Source organism: Barbus barbus (assembly GCF_936440315.1).
Source record: "Barbus barbus genome assembly, chromosome: 1".
NCBI classification, from domain to species: domain Eukaryota; kingdom Metazoa; phylum Chordata; class Actinopteri; order Cypriniformes; family Cyprinidae; genus Barbus; species Barbus barbus.
In genome coordinates this window covers 6,444,726-6,462,413 of record NC_136729.1, presented here as the reverse complement: position 1 = coordinate 6,462,413, position 17,688 = coordinate 6,444,726, and the positions used below count along the sequence as shown (strand labels likewise).

The following is a 17,688-nucleotide window of genomic DNA, read 5'->3' as shown; positions in this document are numbered from 1 at the left end:
AGTTGCAAAGAGGTTTGTAACGACTTGATGGTGAGTAAATAATGAAGTCATTTTCAGGTAGGCTATGTTCAATAATCAGTCGTACCAAGGCCACTCGAGTCTTTCACTGGATACACGTTGGAATAAGGAAGTGGTAAATTGGCCAATCTTAGTGGCATTTTCCAACGGAAAGTTTCAAGTGCGAAGAGATGTGATAAAACAGCATTGCTACCTTACATTACCCCGACTGGATATCTGACTCCTGGGAGAGAGAGCAAAGGGAGAAGGAGAGCGGTGAGGTTGAACAAAGGTGTGCAACCAAGCCAAGGGCAGATCAGCAGCGGGTTTGAACTGCTGCCCAGACTTCTCACACACCTCAGGCCTCTCTCGTTTCAATGTGTCTCCGGTGAAAGCAGAGGAAAAAAAGCAGCAGAACATATACACTCTTCCTGACCAGAGCTTTGTGTGAGTCATTGAAACTGTCACTGTGTGTTTTTCCCAATGCTTTGTCTCTCATGTTTGGTTTTCGGTGGTCACATCCAAGAGCTTCCCAAGGAAACAATGATTGTATATCAAAGGGGAGCTTAGTGTGTTATAACGTTTAGTGCCTCTTGACTTCCTCATTGCTTTTTTTCTTCCTCCCAACAGATGAAAACTTTATGTGTTTTACCAAACATGAGCCCGTCGGTGTTTGCGGAGCAATTATTCCGGTGAGTTTGTGGCTGTTTTTCATTCACATTTCATTTGTGGAGCATTTAACATCAATTCACAGTAGGCAAATCGTAAGTTTATGGCACATCCCAATTTGTAATTGGTATTTTTAGATAGAAGTAGCATTTTTATTCTTATTACATTTTTATTTTTAATTATTGTTTAAAAAAAGCCCACATATAATCTTCAAGTCTTTGAAACCTTTATTCAGAGACTATAAAAATACAAAAGTGCTCAGTGAAAAAATGAAACATTTTCAATATCAAGTGGCCGTATTTTTAATGATTAAAATGAATGTAATTTGTATTATTCATTCTCAGTCTATCACTGTTTAGGAGTAACTAGTATCAATGCAACTAACTATTTTCTGTAGTTTGGTTGTTTTCAAAAGCTTTTACGCTCTCACTTACATGAAGCATAAGTAAGACTGATTAATTTTAATAAATCATTTACTTTAAGTGGTTTGTTTAAATGCATCGGTTCACTTAAATGATTAACTAAATCATTTAAGTCTCTGTGCAGATATCTTAATTTTTTTTATTCTTGAATATGTATCGGTAAACAGTGATATTATAATATTTATTATCAGTTTATAAAATAATACCCTTTTTTCTTTTTTTATAACTCAATAAATAAACACACTACCATTCAGTAGTTTGGGTATATGTTGGCAATGTATAACACACACATACATACAAACAAACAAACATACAAAATTATTATTATTATTCACATAATTTTTTTAGAATTTAATATATTAAATATTTTCAGTTTTTTTTCTATTTGAATATACATTAAAATGTAATTTATTCCTGTGATGCACAGCAGAATTTTCTATTATTATCAATTTGCACAAGTAAATAAACTTGTCTGTACATTTTGTTAGGAGCTTGTACATCCGATTATAAGTAGCTTGTAAAATGACAACGATAATCTGCGTAAGCAATAAAGCATGAAATCGCTGTATTATCTGATTAATCCTATTCTCAAATACTTGAGCACTTCATTTGTGAATTTGACAGTTTTGGCATTTAACAGATAAAGTAAAAAAAAAAAAATGTTTGTACACGGTTTACATCATAAACACAATAGGATCCAGCGAGTGTTGAATCACAAATACATGATGGCTTTGTTTATATACTGTAGCCAACGCCTGTCTAGAGTCTTTCAGATGCATGTAAGGAAACACCTTGGATAAAGAGACACACACACAGACGAACACAAATACACCGCTCCCTCTCACAGACAGCACACTGTATTATGATCTCACGTGCCATTGAAGCTTATGAATGTTTATGAAAGCCCGAGACTCTCTGAAACCACGAGGCCTTGTTTGGTTTCCTTACTGTTCAGAGGCTGTTTTCTCTCTTGACGGCACTCTGGGGATCTTTTGTGAAGCTTTAAATCCGCACTAATTCCAATTACAGGAAAGCAGTGTGACCGTGAGCTATGAAACGAAAGTGTAATTAAATATCTCCCATACAAAACTGTACAGATACTCAGAGCTGGGCAGTAACTGATTACATGTAATCTGGATTATGTAATCCGATTCCAAAAATTAAGTACTTGTAATTAGATTACATTTCATTTTAAAATACTTGAAATCAGATTACAGTTACTTTTTTAATTGCCATGACAACATCCAAAAAGATGTAAAAATAACAACTCTCTACTAGTGATTTGTGTACATATTTATGTAACTAATTTAACAAAGAACAGCAGTTGACTTGATAGTTACCTCAGCCGTCTTTAAGTTGACTTGACTTAAAGATGGCTGAGGTAACTTCTATGTTCATGCCACACTTTATTCATAAGCCTTTTCTTCTTCTTTTAGCCTCCGTTTTTATAAAACTTGTGGCAGCTACTGCATAACAACCACTCAGAATACCTTAGCAACCACACAGGAATACTCACAGACCGCAACACTTCCAAAAAAAAAAACAGTTTAGAAGCAGTCAGACTGAAATCAAACTCGCACAGCTTTACTGATGTACATTTGTTTGTTTATTTGATTTTATAGACCTTATGTCAGAGAAACAAGTGCTCAGCCAAATTTACAATTTTGTCTTTGAATTGTTTTTGCAGTAGCTCCATAGCATCGGTGTTGAAGAGTCATTAGCTAATGAAGTGGATTTACTTCGAGTTAACTGAAGTTATCATGTGCATTGTAATGTTCGAAGCGAAAATCATAAAAATGTCATTAAATTGGGAAGATTTTAAAATGAGCGGTTCAACGTATATATTATATATTATACATTTTAGGCGCAGTGAATAGCACATTTTTTCTTAAGGTGGGCCTTTAGCCCCGTTGACGCAATGCTGAAAAGGGGCGGGGCTACTTGAGGTCTACAATAAGGGTGTGGTTGGCAGCTGTTGAATGCTTGAATCTGATTGGTTGACGAACATTGTAAGGCATGCAATTATTTGATGAAATGCATGGCTAAGTAGTTCCAGGCAGGTATTGACCGCATTACATGTCCGTATCACTACGCCAAATGAATTCTGTTATTTCAAAGGTTTTTACAGTATACAACAACAAAAGAACCAAACCCCACAAAGACACGGACCAACAAAATAAGTATATGAGATAAATATTTTTGCTTTAAAATGACGTTTTATTATTATGTACACTTTTTGTCCCGCTCTCACTCCTGTACAAACACGCACACATTGTAGGCCTACAGGCATATCATTGTTCTTTTGTTGATTTTGATTGCTTCCATTGTATTCATTTAAGTCACTTTGGATAAAAGCGTCTGCTAAATGACTAAATGTAAATGTACAGGCCACACACTCTCACAGAAACATGTTAGCACTGCTCTGATGATTTTATCAGTAAAATAGACTACAATTTCCTTTCATCCATTGCACTGACGACACACACAGTTGATTGCACTGATCACACGCCCTACATAAACCATGGACGACTTCTTCCTAATTTCTAGTAATCCAACAACCCGTTGTCAGCTATTTATTGCATAATCTGTTTAATTGTTTTGTGTATTTGTAGTGGAACTTCCCTCTGCTGATGTTTATGTGGAAGATCGCGCCAGCTCTGGCTTGCGGGAACACGGTGGTCATTAAACCGGCTGAGCAGACCCCGCTGACGGCTCTTCACACCGGGGCACTCATAAAGGAGGTGAGGGGGCAGCGGGTGTTCATTGCTTTGGTTTGGCAGTCTTGTTTGTTGAGTTCAATGTGTTAATATGGACATTGCATCAGCGCTGCCTTTCTCGCATCCCAGATTTTGTGGTTTGATTGTGCACATTGTTCAAACTTTATAAGCCAGGGTTTCCCAGCCAGGGCTTTATGCTTGATCTGCATGGGGATCTTGAGATTATGATGCCAAATTAAAGTTTGGCAGAGGCTTTTTGCACCCCAGTGGATATAATAAAGTATTACATTGGTCTCTGGAATACTTGATTCTGATTGGTCCATTGTAATACTAAGCAAATATTTTTTGTATAATTTTTGTACTTTTTATTAAATGAAATCAAGCAATAAATAAATAAATAACAAAGTAAATCTTTTATCAAATTTGTTAAAAATAAAATAATTGAAAAAATAAAATAAAGCAAAATTTTTGTATAATTTGTTACATTTGTTTCTGGAATAGTTGATCCTGATTGGTCCATAGTAACACTAAGCAAATATTTTTTGTATAATTTGTTACTTTTTTATTAAATAGAATAAAGCAAAAAAAAAAAAAAATTATAAAAAAGCAAATCATTTGTATAATTTGTTACTTTTTTATATAACTAACTAAATACAAAAGTAATAAAATAAATTAACTAAAAAAAAAAAGCAAATCTTTTTGTGTAATTTGTTACTTTATAAAATAAATAAGAATAATAAAATAAAGAATGTCTTTGTGTATAATTTGTTACTTTGATAAATAAAAGTTTTAGATTTTGTTACTTTTTATAAGTAAAAAATAACAAAATAAATAATATAAAATTATTATATTATAATATAAACATTTTATATAAATTTTAACTTTTAAAAAATTTTATACAAAATATAATATATTTATTTTAAAAAAAACCATACATAGCAATAGCAATATTGTTGTCTCTCTTGGATTATTTGCGTTTCTTTGTATTGTCTTCATATATAAGTCACTTTGACTAAAAGCTAGGCTATCTGCTAGATTCATAAATCTATAAAATCATAAATTTATACAGTTTAAAAAAATCTTTAAAATACCATTTAAAAAAATAAATGCATAAAAATAAAAAAACTACTCGATATATTACGCTATTACAATACAATATTATGATACCTGATCCTATAAGCAACAATGAGTAATTAAATGAATTAAATATATTTATTCAAACGTTTGAACATGAATAGCAGTCTTAGAGTGGTATAAACCCTATCGGGAACCTGGCTGTAATACAAAATGGGTAAGGAGTTGTTTCTCTGTCTCTGTTTACACAAAACGCTCAAATTATCATGCTTAATTCTTCAAAGAGAGCAGGACACATGAATTGCTGTAATGACAAGGACTAAACTGCAGCTGCAAGCCTTCAGTCAACTGCCACTTGCTTTCTATTCAAGCCATATGTATCTAAAAAAGAGATGATTTATGTGTTCATCATCATGAATGAGATCAATGCGGTTTAAATCCTCAAAAGAAAAGCGTCTCTTTGTGTACATCAGCAGTCTTGCTGTCTCTGTCCCCATGGGCAATGTTTTGACCTATTCATTTCCCATTTTATCCTTCTCCTTTAGAGGAAAGAATTAAGCTGTATTAAACAGTATTAGGCTAGTATGTTTTTATAGGTAATACAAATAAAGCCTGTTCTTTCCATCATGTCATGCAGGCCGGTTTTCCACCTGGAGTCGTGAATATCGTACCTGGGTTTGGACCAACGGCTGGAGCGGCAATCGCCAGTCATATGAACATTGACAAAGTTGCATTTACAGGCTCCACAGAGGTGAGGAAATTATGGGAAAAAGCTCAGCAAAATCATGTTGCTCAAAACCTGAAGAGAAATACAAAGATGCAGAGTCAAATGAGTGTGAATGACACAAATGCAATTGTTGACATACAGTAAGATTTTTTTATGCCAAAAAATATACATTTTAAATAAATACAGTAAGCAGTGCAGCTTAGAGAAATATATTTTTAAAATTAAAAATATTTTTTATTTAGACCTTGACATGCCAAAATATACTTTTACAGTCTGCTAGTGTATTTAAAAAAATATATTCTGGATAATAAGTAGATGTAGATTAAAAATATATCTAAAAAAATGAGTTATTAAAAAATATGAGTTATTACAATGTGATGCAAATATATTGTACATTTGTTAATGCATGTTATATATATATATATATATATATATATATATATATATATATATATATATATATATATATATATATATATATATATAATTTTCCGGTAACACTTTATTTTAAGGTGTCCATAATACAGAGTAGTTACCTAATTAAGAACTTAGTAGTAGCCGTTGTACTTGCATGAAATAAAATGCACTTACCATGTAACTAAGTTATGGAACAGCCTGTAATTACAGTTTTTAATTATGTGGATGGAATGGGCAGCTACTGTTACACACATGTAACAGGCCGAGTCTGTTACACAGCTACTTGTACACTCACAATTACAATCTTGATACACTTTATTTTAAGGAGCTTATGTCTGTGTACTTACATTTATAATTACGTTGTATAAAGACTGCAACACATGTAACAATCTTTTGGTTACACAAGTTGCTGTGTAACAGACTCGGTCTGTTACATGTGTGTAACAGTAGCTGCCCATTACATCTACATAATTAAGAAGTTATATGGTAAGTACATTTTGTTTCATGTAAGCACAACAGCTACTACTAAGTACTTAATTGGGTAATTACTCTGTATTATGGACACTTTAAAATAAAGTTTTATTTTCCTTCCCATTTTTCCTCAAAAAGAAAAAAGTAAAGTTACTTTTTCTTTGATTATTTTTGCATCTATATGTCAAAATGTTTAATTTTATGTAAATATCTCGTACTCTACATATTTGAATTTGATGTTTAATTCAGTGTATAAATACTGTGTATAAAATCTTTTTTTTTCAGTTTATATCTTTGCATTTTTATATATAGGTGCATCTCAAAAAATTTGAATATCCTGAAAAACTGAAAAATTTTTTTTTGGAACATTTCAAAAAGTGAAACGTTCATATATTTTATGAAAGTTCTTTAAAGTTCTTTAAAGTATGTTCATTTCTGCACTCAGTACTTGGTCGGGGCTCCTTTAGCACAAACTCCAGCATCAGTGAGGAATGGCATGGAAGCGATCAGCCTGTGGCTCTGCTGAGGCACTATTGAGCCTTCAGCTCGTCTGTATTTTTGGCTCGACTGTTTCTCATCTTTCTCTTGAAAATATCCCATAGATTCTATATGGGGTTCAGGTCAGGCATGTTGGCCACTTGGAAGTGGTTTTGGCACTGTGGGCAGGTGCTAAAGTCCTGCTGGAAAAGGAAATCAGCATAAAGCTTGTCAGCAGATGAAAGCATAAAGTGCTCCAAAATCTCCTGGTAGACGGCTGCATTGACTTTGGACTTGATAAAACACAGTGGACCAACACCAGCAGACATCACGGCAGCCAAAATCATCACTGACTGTGGAAACTTCAAACTGGACTTCAAGCAGCTTGGATTCTGTGCCTCTCCACTCTTCCTCCAGACTCACTCCAGACATTGATTTCCAAATGAAATGCAAAATTTGAATTTATCTGAAAAGAGGACTTTGGACCACTGAGCAACAGTCCAGTTCTTTTTCTCCACAGCTCAGGTAAGACGCTTCTGACGTTGTCTCTGGTTCAGAAGTGGCTTGATAGCTCTTTTCCTGAAGACGTCTGAGCGTGGTGACTCTTGATGCACTGACTCCAGCTTCAGTCCACTCCTTGTGAAGCTCTCCCAAGTGTTTGAATCAGCTTTGCTTGACAGTATTCTCAAGCTTGCGGTCATCCCTGTTGCTTGTTGCTTTTCCTACCCAAATTCTTCCTTCCAGTCAATTTTGCATTTAATATACTTTGATACAGCACTCTATAAACAGCCACACCTTTCAGTAATGACCCTCTGTGACTTACCCTCTTTGTGGAGGGCGTCAATGTTCGTCTTCTGGATCATTGCCAAGTCAGCAGTCTTCTCCATTATTGTGGTTTCAAAGAACAAGAGATACCCGGAATTTGTATAGCAGGGATGGTCATTAATTGAAACTCAAATGTAAATAGTCTAATATATTGAGATACCGGATTTTGACTTCATGAGCTGTAAGCTCTAATCATTAAAATTAAAACAAAAAAAACTTTTGAAATGTCTTACTTTACATGTAATGAATCTAAAATATATATGAAAGTTTCACTTTTTGAAATAAGTTACAAAAAAAATCAGTTTTTCAGGATATACAAATTTTTTGAGATGCACCTGTATATGAAAATGTGTTTAATGATTTATTTATTTCCATATGAGAAACTTAGATTGCAGAGAAGATTTACAGATACATTTGAGATGTTACATTGAGATTTATTTCCCCTGGAAATTTGTCACCTCAAATACTTTTAAACCATTTTGTTCAGATATCAGTTCTGTAGGTTTAGATCCACATTTTTCATGTGAGCTGAATCTGGGTGCTCTGATCTGTCGTGTTTCAAAGCGCTGTGCTGTTTTGGGCAAGTTTCCCGTCTTTATCTACATAATAAACCAGCTGATATTCATAAGAGCAGCTTGTGGAGGCATCATTAGTGAGCGCTCTCGTTATTGTCCTGCTCTGTGTTTGTGTTCAGGTGGGCCAGCTGATCAAAGCGGCGGCGGCCAAGAGCAACCTGAAAAGAGTGACTCTGGAGCTGGGAGGGAAGAACCCCTGCATTGTGTTTGCTGACTCAGACCGTGAGTGATGTGGTTTTCCAGATCCCACCGCTCAAACAATAATGACCGTGCTGGGAAAAACAGGGAATGTGAGCGATACAGTATGTGCAGCATCCTCCCAAATGAAGAGCTGCAGCTCTCTGTTTAAAAGATGGGAGAATATTTAGACACTTAAAGGAACACTCCACTTTTTTTGGAAATAGGCTCATTTTCCAACTCCCCAAGAGTTAAACAGTTGAGTTTTACCGTTTTTGAATCCATTCAGCCGATCTCTGGGTCTGGCGGTAGCAGATTAGACCATTAGCATCTTGCTCAAAAATGACCAAAGAGTTTCAATATTTTTCCTATTTAAAACTTGATTCTTCTGTAGTTACATCGTGTACTAAGATTGACGGAAAATGAAAAGTTATTCCCCATAACAGGCCACATATATATCATAACTGGTTACCTAGCTGGGGACTACTCTCAGGCGCTGCATAATATCACTGCGCCTGTTGCAACCATGGTACGGCAGCAAAGTTCCTTGATGATTACGCTGGAATGAGAGTATAGTTCCTAGACATATCGGCCTATAAAATCGCAACTTTTCATTTTCCGTCAGTCTTAGTACTTATGTAACTACAGAAGAGTCACGTTTTAAATAGGAAAAATATTGAAATTCTTTGGTCATTTTTGAGCGAGATGCTAACGGTCTAATCCGATTCAATGATCTATGCTAAGCTAAGCTAAAAGTGCTACCGCCAGACCTGGAGATAAGCTGAATGGATTCAAAAACGGTAAAACTCAACTGTTTAACTCTTGGGGAGTTGGGGAGTTTCCAAAAAAAATGGAGTGTTCCTTTAAGAGACACTTGAAAATGTCTGAATGTCATTGCATTAGAAAACAAAACCCAAGTGCATTCATTTTCAAGGAAAGCAACACACTTTAATCAAACGTTTGCAGGTTTGTTAGGTGTATAGTAACATATTAGATAGCTCTCTGCAATATATGATGTTCTATGATCCATTGTGGCATTGAGCTTTTTTTTGCATAATTTGTTGCTTTTTATGAAGTAAAACAATACAATAGATATGATAGAGTTTAAAATATAATAGAGTTTTAAAAAATGCATATGTAAATATGTATATAGAATCAAATTTGTAAAAAAAAATTGAATGGATTGAAATGACTTTTTTTCTGTTTTTGATTTTTTTCTCTTTGTATTATCTTTATATTTAAGTCACTTTGCATAAACGCTAGTATATTTGCTAGACTAATTTAAATATAAATTTACTAATCTATGGTATCGTAGGGTTACCATGTAAAAAAAAAAATGAAGGCCTGGTTTCACAGACATGGTTTAGGTTAAGCCAGGATTAGGCAATAGTTCAATTATAACATTTAAACCATTTTTATAAACGTTCTTTAGAAAAAAACATTACTGGTGTGCATCTTGAGACAAAACAAAGGCACTGATATATTTTAAGATCAGTCAGAGCAAGCTTCTTTCAGTTGAAACAGCTCTGAATTACATTTTAGTCTGGGACTAGGCTTAAGCCTTGTCTGTGAAACCGGGGGTAAATGTATTAAAATGCAAACTAATTCTTTATTTTTATTATTAATTATTTATTAGTAATATTATTACTAAATACTTTACTAATACAATACAACATTACAATATTATTCTGATCTTATATATTATAGTAATTAATTTAATATGTTTATTCAAATGAACATGACTTGAAATCTTACTAAGGTTTAAATGATAATGCAAAAGATTTAGTGTTGAATCAAACAGTATTTTGTTTGTGGCTCATTAGTGGAATATGTTCAAAGTTATTTTTTGTTAAATTTTTGTTAAATCTCTCTGGATTATTACAATTAATGGCAAAAGGATGTTTGGACACACTACAGCAAAAGCTGTAGCTACAGCTGTGAACTCGCTGCTTCACATGCGTCTATTATTATGCATGTTCACATCTGCACACAAACCCAGATTTACGCCAATGCACAGCTCATTAAACTCCACAAAGGGTGTAATGATATAATGCATGATGTTATCAAGTTTACAAATGAATTCAAGCATGTACATTGGCACCGCTGCGTAATGCACAGCAGTTTTGCAGAAACAAACAAAGCATAAGGGCATGGGAAAAGAGTAAGTGTGCTGTATAAAGTGTGTGTGTGTGTGCAGTGCAGTCTGCGGTGGAGGAGACGCAGAAGGGCGCGTTCTTTAACCAGGGTCAGGCGTGCACCGCTGCGTCACGCGTCTACGTGGAAGAGCCGATTTATGACGAGTTTGTACGTCTCAGTGTGGAAAGAGCCAAGAATATAGCGATCGGAGACCCTCTGGAGCCACAAACCTCACACGGGCCGCAGGTGAGTCACTCATTTTAACTTCTGAGTGGTTTCTCTTCTTGTATGCAGACTGTTTATGTGTTTCTGCTGTTGGGTCAGATTGACCAGCATCAGTTTGATAAGATCCTGGAGCTGGTGGGCAGTGGGAAGAAGGAGGGGGCGACGCTAGAGTGCGGAGGCTGTGCGGTGGAGGACCGAGGTCTGTTCATCCATCCCACCATCTTCTCCGATGTCAAAGACCACATGCGTATCGCCCAAGAAGAGGTACGACGCTCCTCTGTGCTGGAGCATGTGCACTTTCAATAGTAAAACAAACTGAAAAACAGCTATATGCAGGACAGGTGTAATACAATTGTTAATTTAACGTTTAAATTTAAGTTTTTATGCCATCCTTTAAAATGACAAAAATGTTTCCCTTATTTAAAAACCAACAATTGTCCCATTTAGATCATTAACTTTGGACTACACAAGTTCTTCAGGTGTCCTGTAGTGCCTCCTGCTGAATGATTGTGCCATTATAGACGTGATCTATTTCTGTCCTCAGATAGCCAGATAGATAGTTGATTAACTGTTGATTTATTCCATTTTTTTAATATGTATAATAATATACAAAGATAAAAACACCATGATTTTATCTTTTTTAATATATATATTTTCTATATATTTTATGAATATTTAAATAAAAATATTTTACCTTTGAAATTTCATTCATGTTTCTAACTATACAATATTTACTCATAGTTACAGCAATAATAACACTGATTGTAATATATATATATATATATATATATATATATATATATATATATATATATATATATATATACGGAAGCGTATTGCATTCACTTGAGGAATTTTTTTTTACTGTTTTTCTGAATTAACGAGTTAATTATCTCAGAATTACGAGATAATTTTTCATTAAAAAAAAGTTTTTGCTCTGTTTTTCTGAATTAATGACTTAATTATCTCGTAATTCTGAGATAATTAAGTCATTAATTCAGAAAAACAGAGCAAAAACTTTTTTTAATGAAAAATTATCTCGTAATTCTGAGATAATTAAGTCATTAATTCAGAAAAACAGAGCAAAAACTTTTTTTAATGAAAAATTATCTCGTAATTCTGAGATAATTAAGTCGTTAATTCAGAAAAACAGAGCAAAAACTTTTTTTAATGAAAAATTATCTCGTAATTCTGAGATAATTAAGTCATTAATTCAGAAAAACAGAGCAAAAACTTTTTTTAATGAAAAATTATCTCGTAATTCTGAGATAATTAAGTCATTAATTCAGAAAAACAGAGCAAAAACTTTTTTTAATGAAAAATTATCTCGTAATTCTGAGATAATTAAGTCATTAATTCAGAAAAACAGAGCAAAAACTTTTTTTTCCTTTAAAAATTTTCTCGTAATTCTGAGATAATTAACTCGTTAATTCAGAAAAACAGAGCAAAAACTTTTTTTAATGAAAAATTATCTCGTAATTCTGAGATAATTAACTCGTTAATTCAGAAAAACAGAGCAAAAACTTTTTTTAATGAAAAATTATCTCGTAATTCTGAGATAATTAACTCGTTAATTCAGAAAAACAGAGCAAAAACTTTTTTTTCATGAAAAATTATCTCGTAATTCTGAGATAATTAACTCGTTAATTCAGAAAAACAGAGCAAAAACTTTTTTAATGAAAAATTATCTCGTAATTCTGAGATAATTAACTCGTTAATTCAGAAAAACAGAGTAGATTTTTTTTTTTCCTCAAGTGAATGCAATACGCTTCCGTATATATATATATAGTACAAATTTTTATATTTAAAGACATTTAAATATATATTTAAATTGGAAATTTCGTTCATGTTTCTCATCATGCAGTATGTATACACAGTTGCAGAAATAATAATAATAATATGATTCCATGTTATACCAATTGTAATATATTTTTATTTCTATACATTCTTTACATTTGTATGCATTTAAATATATAAATATTTAACTTTACATTTTCATGTTTCTAATCATTCTATGCATTGTTATATATTTAAATATAAATATTTAACTTTAACATTTTTATCCAATCATGTGGTATATATACACAGTTTCAGCAACAATAACGTTATTACAATACAAATCAACAGGGGTTTCCTTTTAAATAAGACACAGTTATTCACCCATTTCACTGTTGCTGATATAAAGGCATCTGTTCATCTCAGCTGATGAAAACTGAAAATATGCATCTGGCTGCAAAAGAGACCTAAAAATGAAAATACCATAATTTTTGAATCAGCTTCATGTCATTCCAAACCTATATGTTGATTTATTTTTAACTAGACAGTAAATGAGGATTTGAAGAATGTTCTTGCAGCTCTTTTCTGTACCACAACCGCTCATATAGCCACGTCTGTCAAGCTCCATACAGGACAAAAAACACCATAACATTTCATAAAAGTATATGACCTCTGAAGTCGTACAGTAACCATGTGCATTTATGTCCTTTATAGAGCTTGAAAGCAGTGATCACTATGAACTGCTGTTGAGCAGTTTATACGAGACTGGATGAATAAGTATAACGCTCATTTTGCATGCACTCTTCCTGTCAGCACCTGTACTGTACATCCGTTTTTTGCAGATCTTCGGGCCGGTTCAGTGCATCATGAAGTTTAAGACGAAGGAGGAGGTGATCGACAGAGCCAACGGCTCACAATACGGCCTGACGGCGGCCGTCTTCACACGGGACGTCCATCGCGCCATGAGCGTGTCTGCGGCGCTGGAGGCTGGAACCGTCTGGTAAGAGACTCGATAAACTCCTGCAGTTACACTGTAAGCTTTTACACCAGCTGATATTAATAAAAAAAATCCAGTGGTCGATCAGTATGCTTTTTAATACTGATATCTTACAGAGCGGAATAAACAATATAAGGCAATCTAATTTAATAATAATTGAATCCAATAATAGACAAGGAGATTGGCACCAAATTATTGAAATAAAAAGAAAACCCGAAATGAAAAGACAATAATGAGCATGAACTGTGTGTAATTTTTGCAAGGTTTTATTTGACTTCTTTTAATGTGCGTTTATATTTGCTTATACATGTTTTTGTTTTTTTCCCCTTATATTTGCTTATATTTGTTGAATTGTTATTTAAAGTTTTGATTATCTTATATTGATGTTGTTTTTTAATATGTTTTATGCTTGTGAAGCACTTTGAGTTGCATTCTATGTATGAAAAGTGCTATACAAATAAATTATTATTATTAATATAGAAATAATACTTTTATTCAGCAAGGATGTTAAATTGATTTTTAAAACGTGATAGTAAAGACTTATAATAGGGGAAGTCGTGGCCTAATGGTTAGAGAGTCGGCCTTGTAATCCGAAGGTTGCGGGTTCGAGTCCCCGGCCGGCAGGAATTGTAGGTGGGGGGAGTGAATGTCCAGCGCTCTCTCCACCCTCAATACCACGACTGAGGTGCCCTTGAGCAAGGCACCGAACCCCCAACTGCTCCCCGGGCGCCGCAGCATAAATGGGGGGGGGGAGTATTACAGGTTCCAAAAAGTATTAAGCAGCTCAACTGTTTCCAACATTGATTAAATAAAAATCTGCATATCTGAATGGTTTCTGAAGGATCATGTGACACTGAAGACTGGAGTAACTATGTTGGAAATTCAGCTTTGATCACAGAAATAAATTAGATTTTAAAATATACTAAAATAGAAAATGATTTCACAATATTACCGTTTTTTTCTGTATTTTTGATCAAAAAAATGCAGCCTTGGTGAGCAAAAGAGCCTTTTAAGTCTAAAGTTTGAAAAACAGTTTTTAAGTCTTACTGATCCCAAATTTTTCTTTACGGCTGTGTACACACACACACACACACACACACACACACGCATATTAATATATACATAATTCTGTAATATATAAATATATAATTAAATATAATTATAATATATAATAAAACACACCGTTTTGTGATCTCTCTGACATATAAAAATACATATACAAAGATCTTTGTAATTAATTATGAGAGAGCGGCTATTTTCCAGGTGAGGTCAAAGGTCATGTCTCTTATTGTCCTCCAGGGTGAACTGCTACAACGCTTTACATGCCCAAGCTCCGTTCGGAGGATACAAGATGTCAGGAAACGGCCGAGAGCTGTGAGTGCTGCCGACTGTCTTCACCTCTATTCACTGCTGTCTAAACATATCAACATACTTTTAATGTTAGTAGAGATTTTTGCACTATAATTTAACCCTGGAAACCCTGGCATATGAAATAATAATCAGAGAAATATTTTTAAAGAACACTTTATTCAACCTTTAGATTTATTTTATTAATTGTTAAAAAGGTTTGCATATGTGTTATTTGCTGAGTGTCATATTTTATGGCTCAGATAGTATGATATAGTGAGAATATAGAGCTCATAATCAAGGAGGAAAAACTAAGGCCCAAACTGAGTAAAAATATGCTATTTGGTGCAGATGCTTATATTTATAAGGCCAAAAAGTCAAATAAAATTCTGAAAGCTTGTAATGCAAATCAGTGAGATCTTTATAACAGCATATTACTGACATAAAATATTGAGTTGTCACTTTATATGTCTCAGTAATGTTTTAATAAGTTGATATTTATATGCTTAGTTTCATAATCAAAGCTCTGTAGGTTCAAAACATATAATGCAATGCAATACGATGATGATTGAGAGACTAACAAAGAAACACTCCTCAAATGCCTGATGATCATATTTGATACTCACATTTCAACATGATTTTTCTACTAAATTATGTATGGATAAGCAAGTAAACTTAAGTTGCTTCAGTTCATCTTTAAATATTACTAACAAGAAGTTATTCTCATATTCTCTACTTTATTAAAATCATTAAAGATTTCACAGAAACAACGACTTGAAGGTGGATGTTTGTACAATTATACTAAAAGGCCTTTTACTAGCTAAAAAAGTCGAAACTAGCAGTCAGATGACAAAAGGCACATCGATTATGAACAGGTTTTTCAACAAAGAGTCTTAATTTTCTCATCAAATATGATACAGCGTAGGCTTTATAGGGTTAGAGTAGGAAAAGATTATTTTCCTGTGATTATGCATGCAAATTTCCTTCATATAAATGGTAATAAGAGTATCAATATTCCCTGTGTTCAGGGGTGAGTATGCGTTGGCAGAGTACACCGAGGTCAAAGCCATCACTATGAAACTCAGCGAGCAGCTGACGCTGTGATCTGAAGCCCATCTGTCAATCAACGCATGAAGAAACGCTTCACCATCAGCTCCTTTCTGTTTATTTCATGTTACATGCTGTACAGCTTAAAAAAAGAGAAAGCTTATGTTTTTGTTTTTATTTAATTTGGCTGTTTTAATATCAAGCAAAGTCATCCATCATCTCTCAATATTTACTAATATAAAAATATATACAGTATATCCATGTAGTTGAAGTACATATGCTTTATGTAGTTTTATTGCTATAGATTCACGTGAAAATCACTTTCACGTCTACACGGGCTTTGCTTCGTTTGTTTTGGAGGTTCAGTTTGTCTTAGAGGTCTTAAAGGTCTCCTGTCATGGCAGCTAAATCTAAATATGTTACCAAGGATAGTCTCTTATGTGTAAAGAACAACACATTTTTGGATTTAATTTCATAAATAATCATCTTAAAATTGAGGTTTAAATCAAGTCATTTATGCTTCACTAGTGGCTGCACAAAAGATGTAACTGTTACTACATTTGCTTTGTGATGCTGAATGCAATGAATTGATGAATCATGTTCTGCACTGTACATGTACAGCGTGTTGCCCTGCATATACTAATGTATAATTAGAATTAAAAGTGATTTCCTTTTCTAAATGTACATACACATCTTATGACAGGTGAATTGATGTAATTGCTTAAATATATATTGTTTACTTTGACTTTGATTTTTTTTTTAAAGCTGGATCTGAATCAATGAATCAATAAATAAAAAAATCTCACAAATTAACCTTTTTTGACATTTTGATATTAACTTACACTATATACACACACACACACACATATATATATATATATATACATGTATACACGTATATATTAATGCTGTCAAATGATTCATCATGATTAATCACATCCAAAATAAGAGTTTTTGTTTAAATAATATATGTATGTGTACTGTGTATATTTGTTATGTTTATCTAAATACACACACATATTTACATGTATATAGATTTATATATTCATATTCTTATATTTTATATTATATATAAATATATTTAATACATAACATATTTTCGTATATATCGTATATATATACGATATATATATATATATATATATATATATATATATATATACGTATATTTCGTGTATATATATATATATATATATCATGCACATGTTTGTATTTATATGTACATAATAAATATACACAGTAAACATATATTATACACACAAAAATCTTTATTATTAATCGCGATTAATTGTTTGATAGCACTAACACAAACACACACATACTGTATATAAAATGCGGAAAGAAATATGATTTTAGTCCACATCTTGATTTTTTCATTGAAAAAATTAAACAAAAAATAATGCATAACATAAAGACATACATAAAAATCAAAATACAGCTGAAAAGTATGGAGCTTATAATATGACAAAACTATTTGAATTTGAATTGTGTAAATTTGAATTATTGACAGGTGTCATTTAACAAAACTGAATATAATGTGGCATTTAACATAGTTCTGAATTAGATTTTTTTTTAAACTTGAATAATGAACATTTGAAATTAAACAACTGAA

The 17,688-nt window shown here is 33.0% G+C and overlaps 1 protein-coding gene across 1 annotated transcript in view; it reads left to right on the top strand.

Annotated features, from left to right (window-relative positions):
- Positions 1 to 16,887, top strand: part of LOC306844919 (retinaldehyde dehydrogenase 3-like) — a 35,598-nt gene extending 18,711 nt beyond the window's left edge. The window contains exons 5-13 of the mRNA XM_079377364.1: positions 628 to 689; positions 3,701 to 3,829; positions 5,517 to 5,630; positions 8,491 to 8,593; positions 10,746 to 10,930; positions 11,009 to 11,173; positions 13,528 to 13,685; positions 14,982 to 15,056; positions 16,058 to 16,887. Coding sequence (XP_079233490.1) covers positions 628 to 689; positions 3,701 to 3,829; positions 5,517 to 5,630; positions 8,491 to 8,593; positions 10,746 to 10,930; positions 11,009 to 11,173; positions 13,528 to 13,685; positions 14,982 to 15,056; positions 16,058 to 16,133 — 1,067 coding nt within the window. The 3' untranslated portion in view covers positions 16,134 to 16,887. The remainder of the gene's footprint in view (positions 1 to 627; positions 690 to 3,700; positions 3,830 to 5,516; positions 5,631 to 8,490; positions 8,594 to 10,745; positions 10,931 to 11,008; positions 11,174 to 13,527; positions 13,686 to 14,981; positions 15,057 to 16,057) is intronic.
- The last annotated feature ends 801 nt before the right edge of the window (positions 16,888 to 17,688 follow it).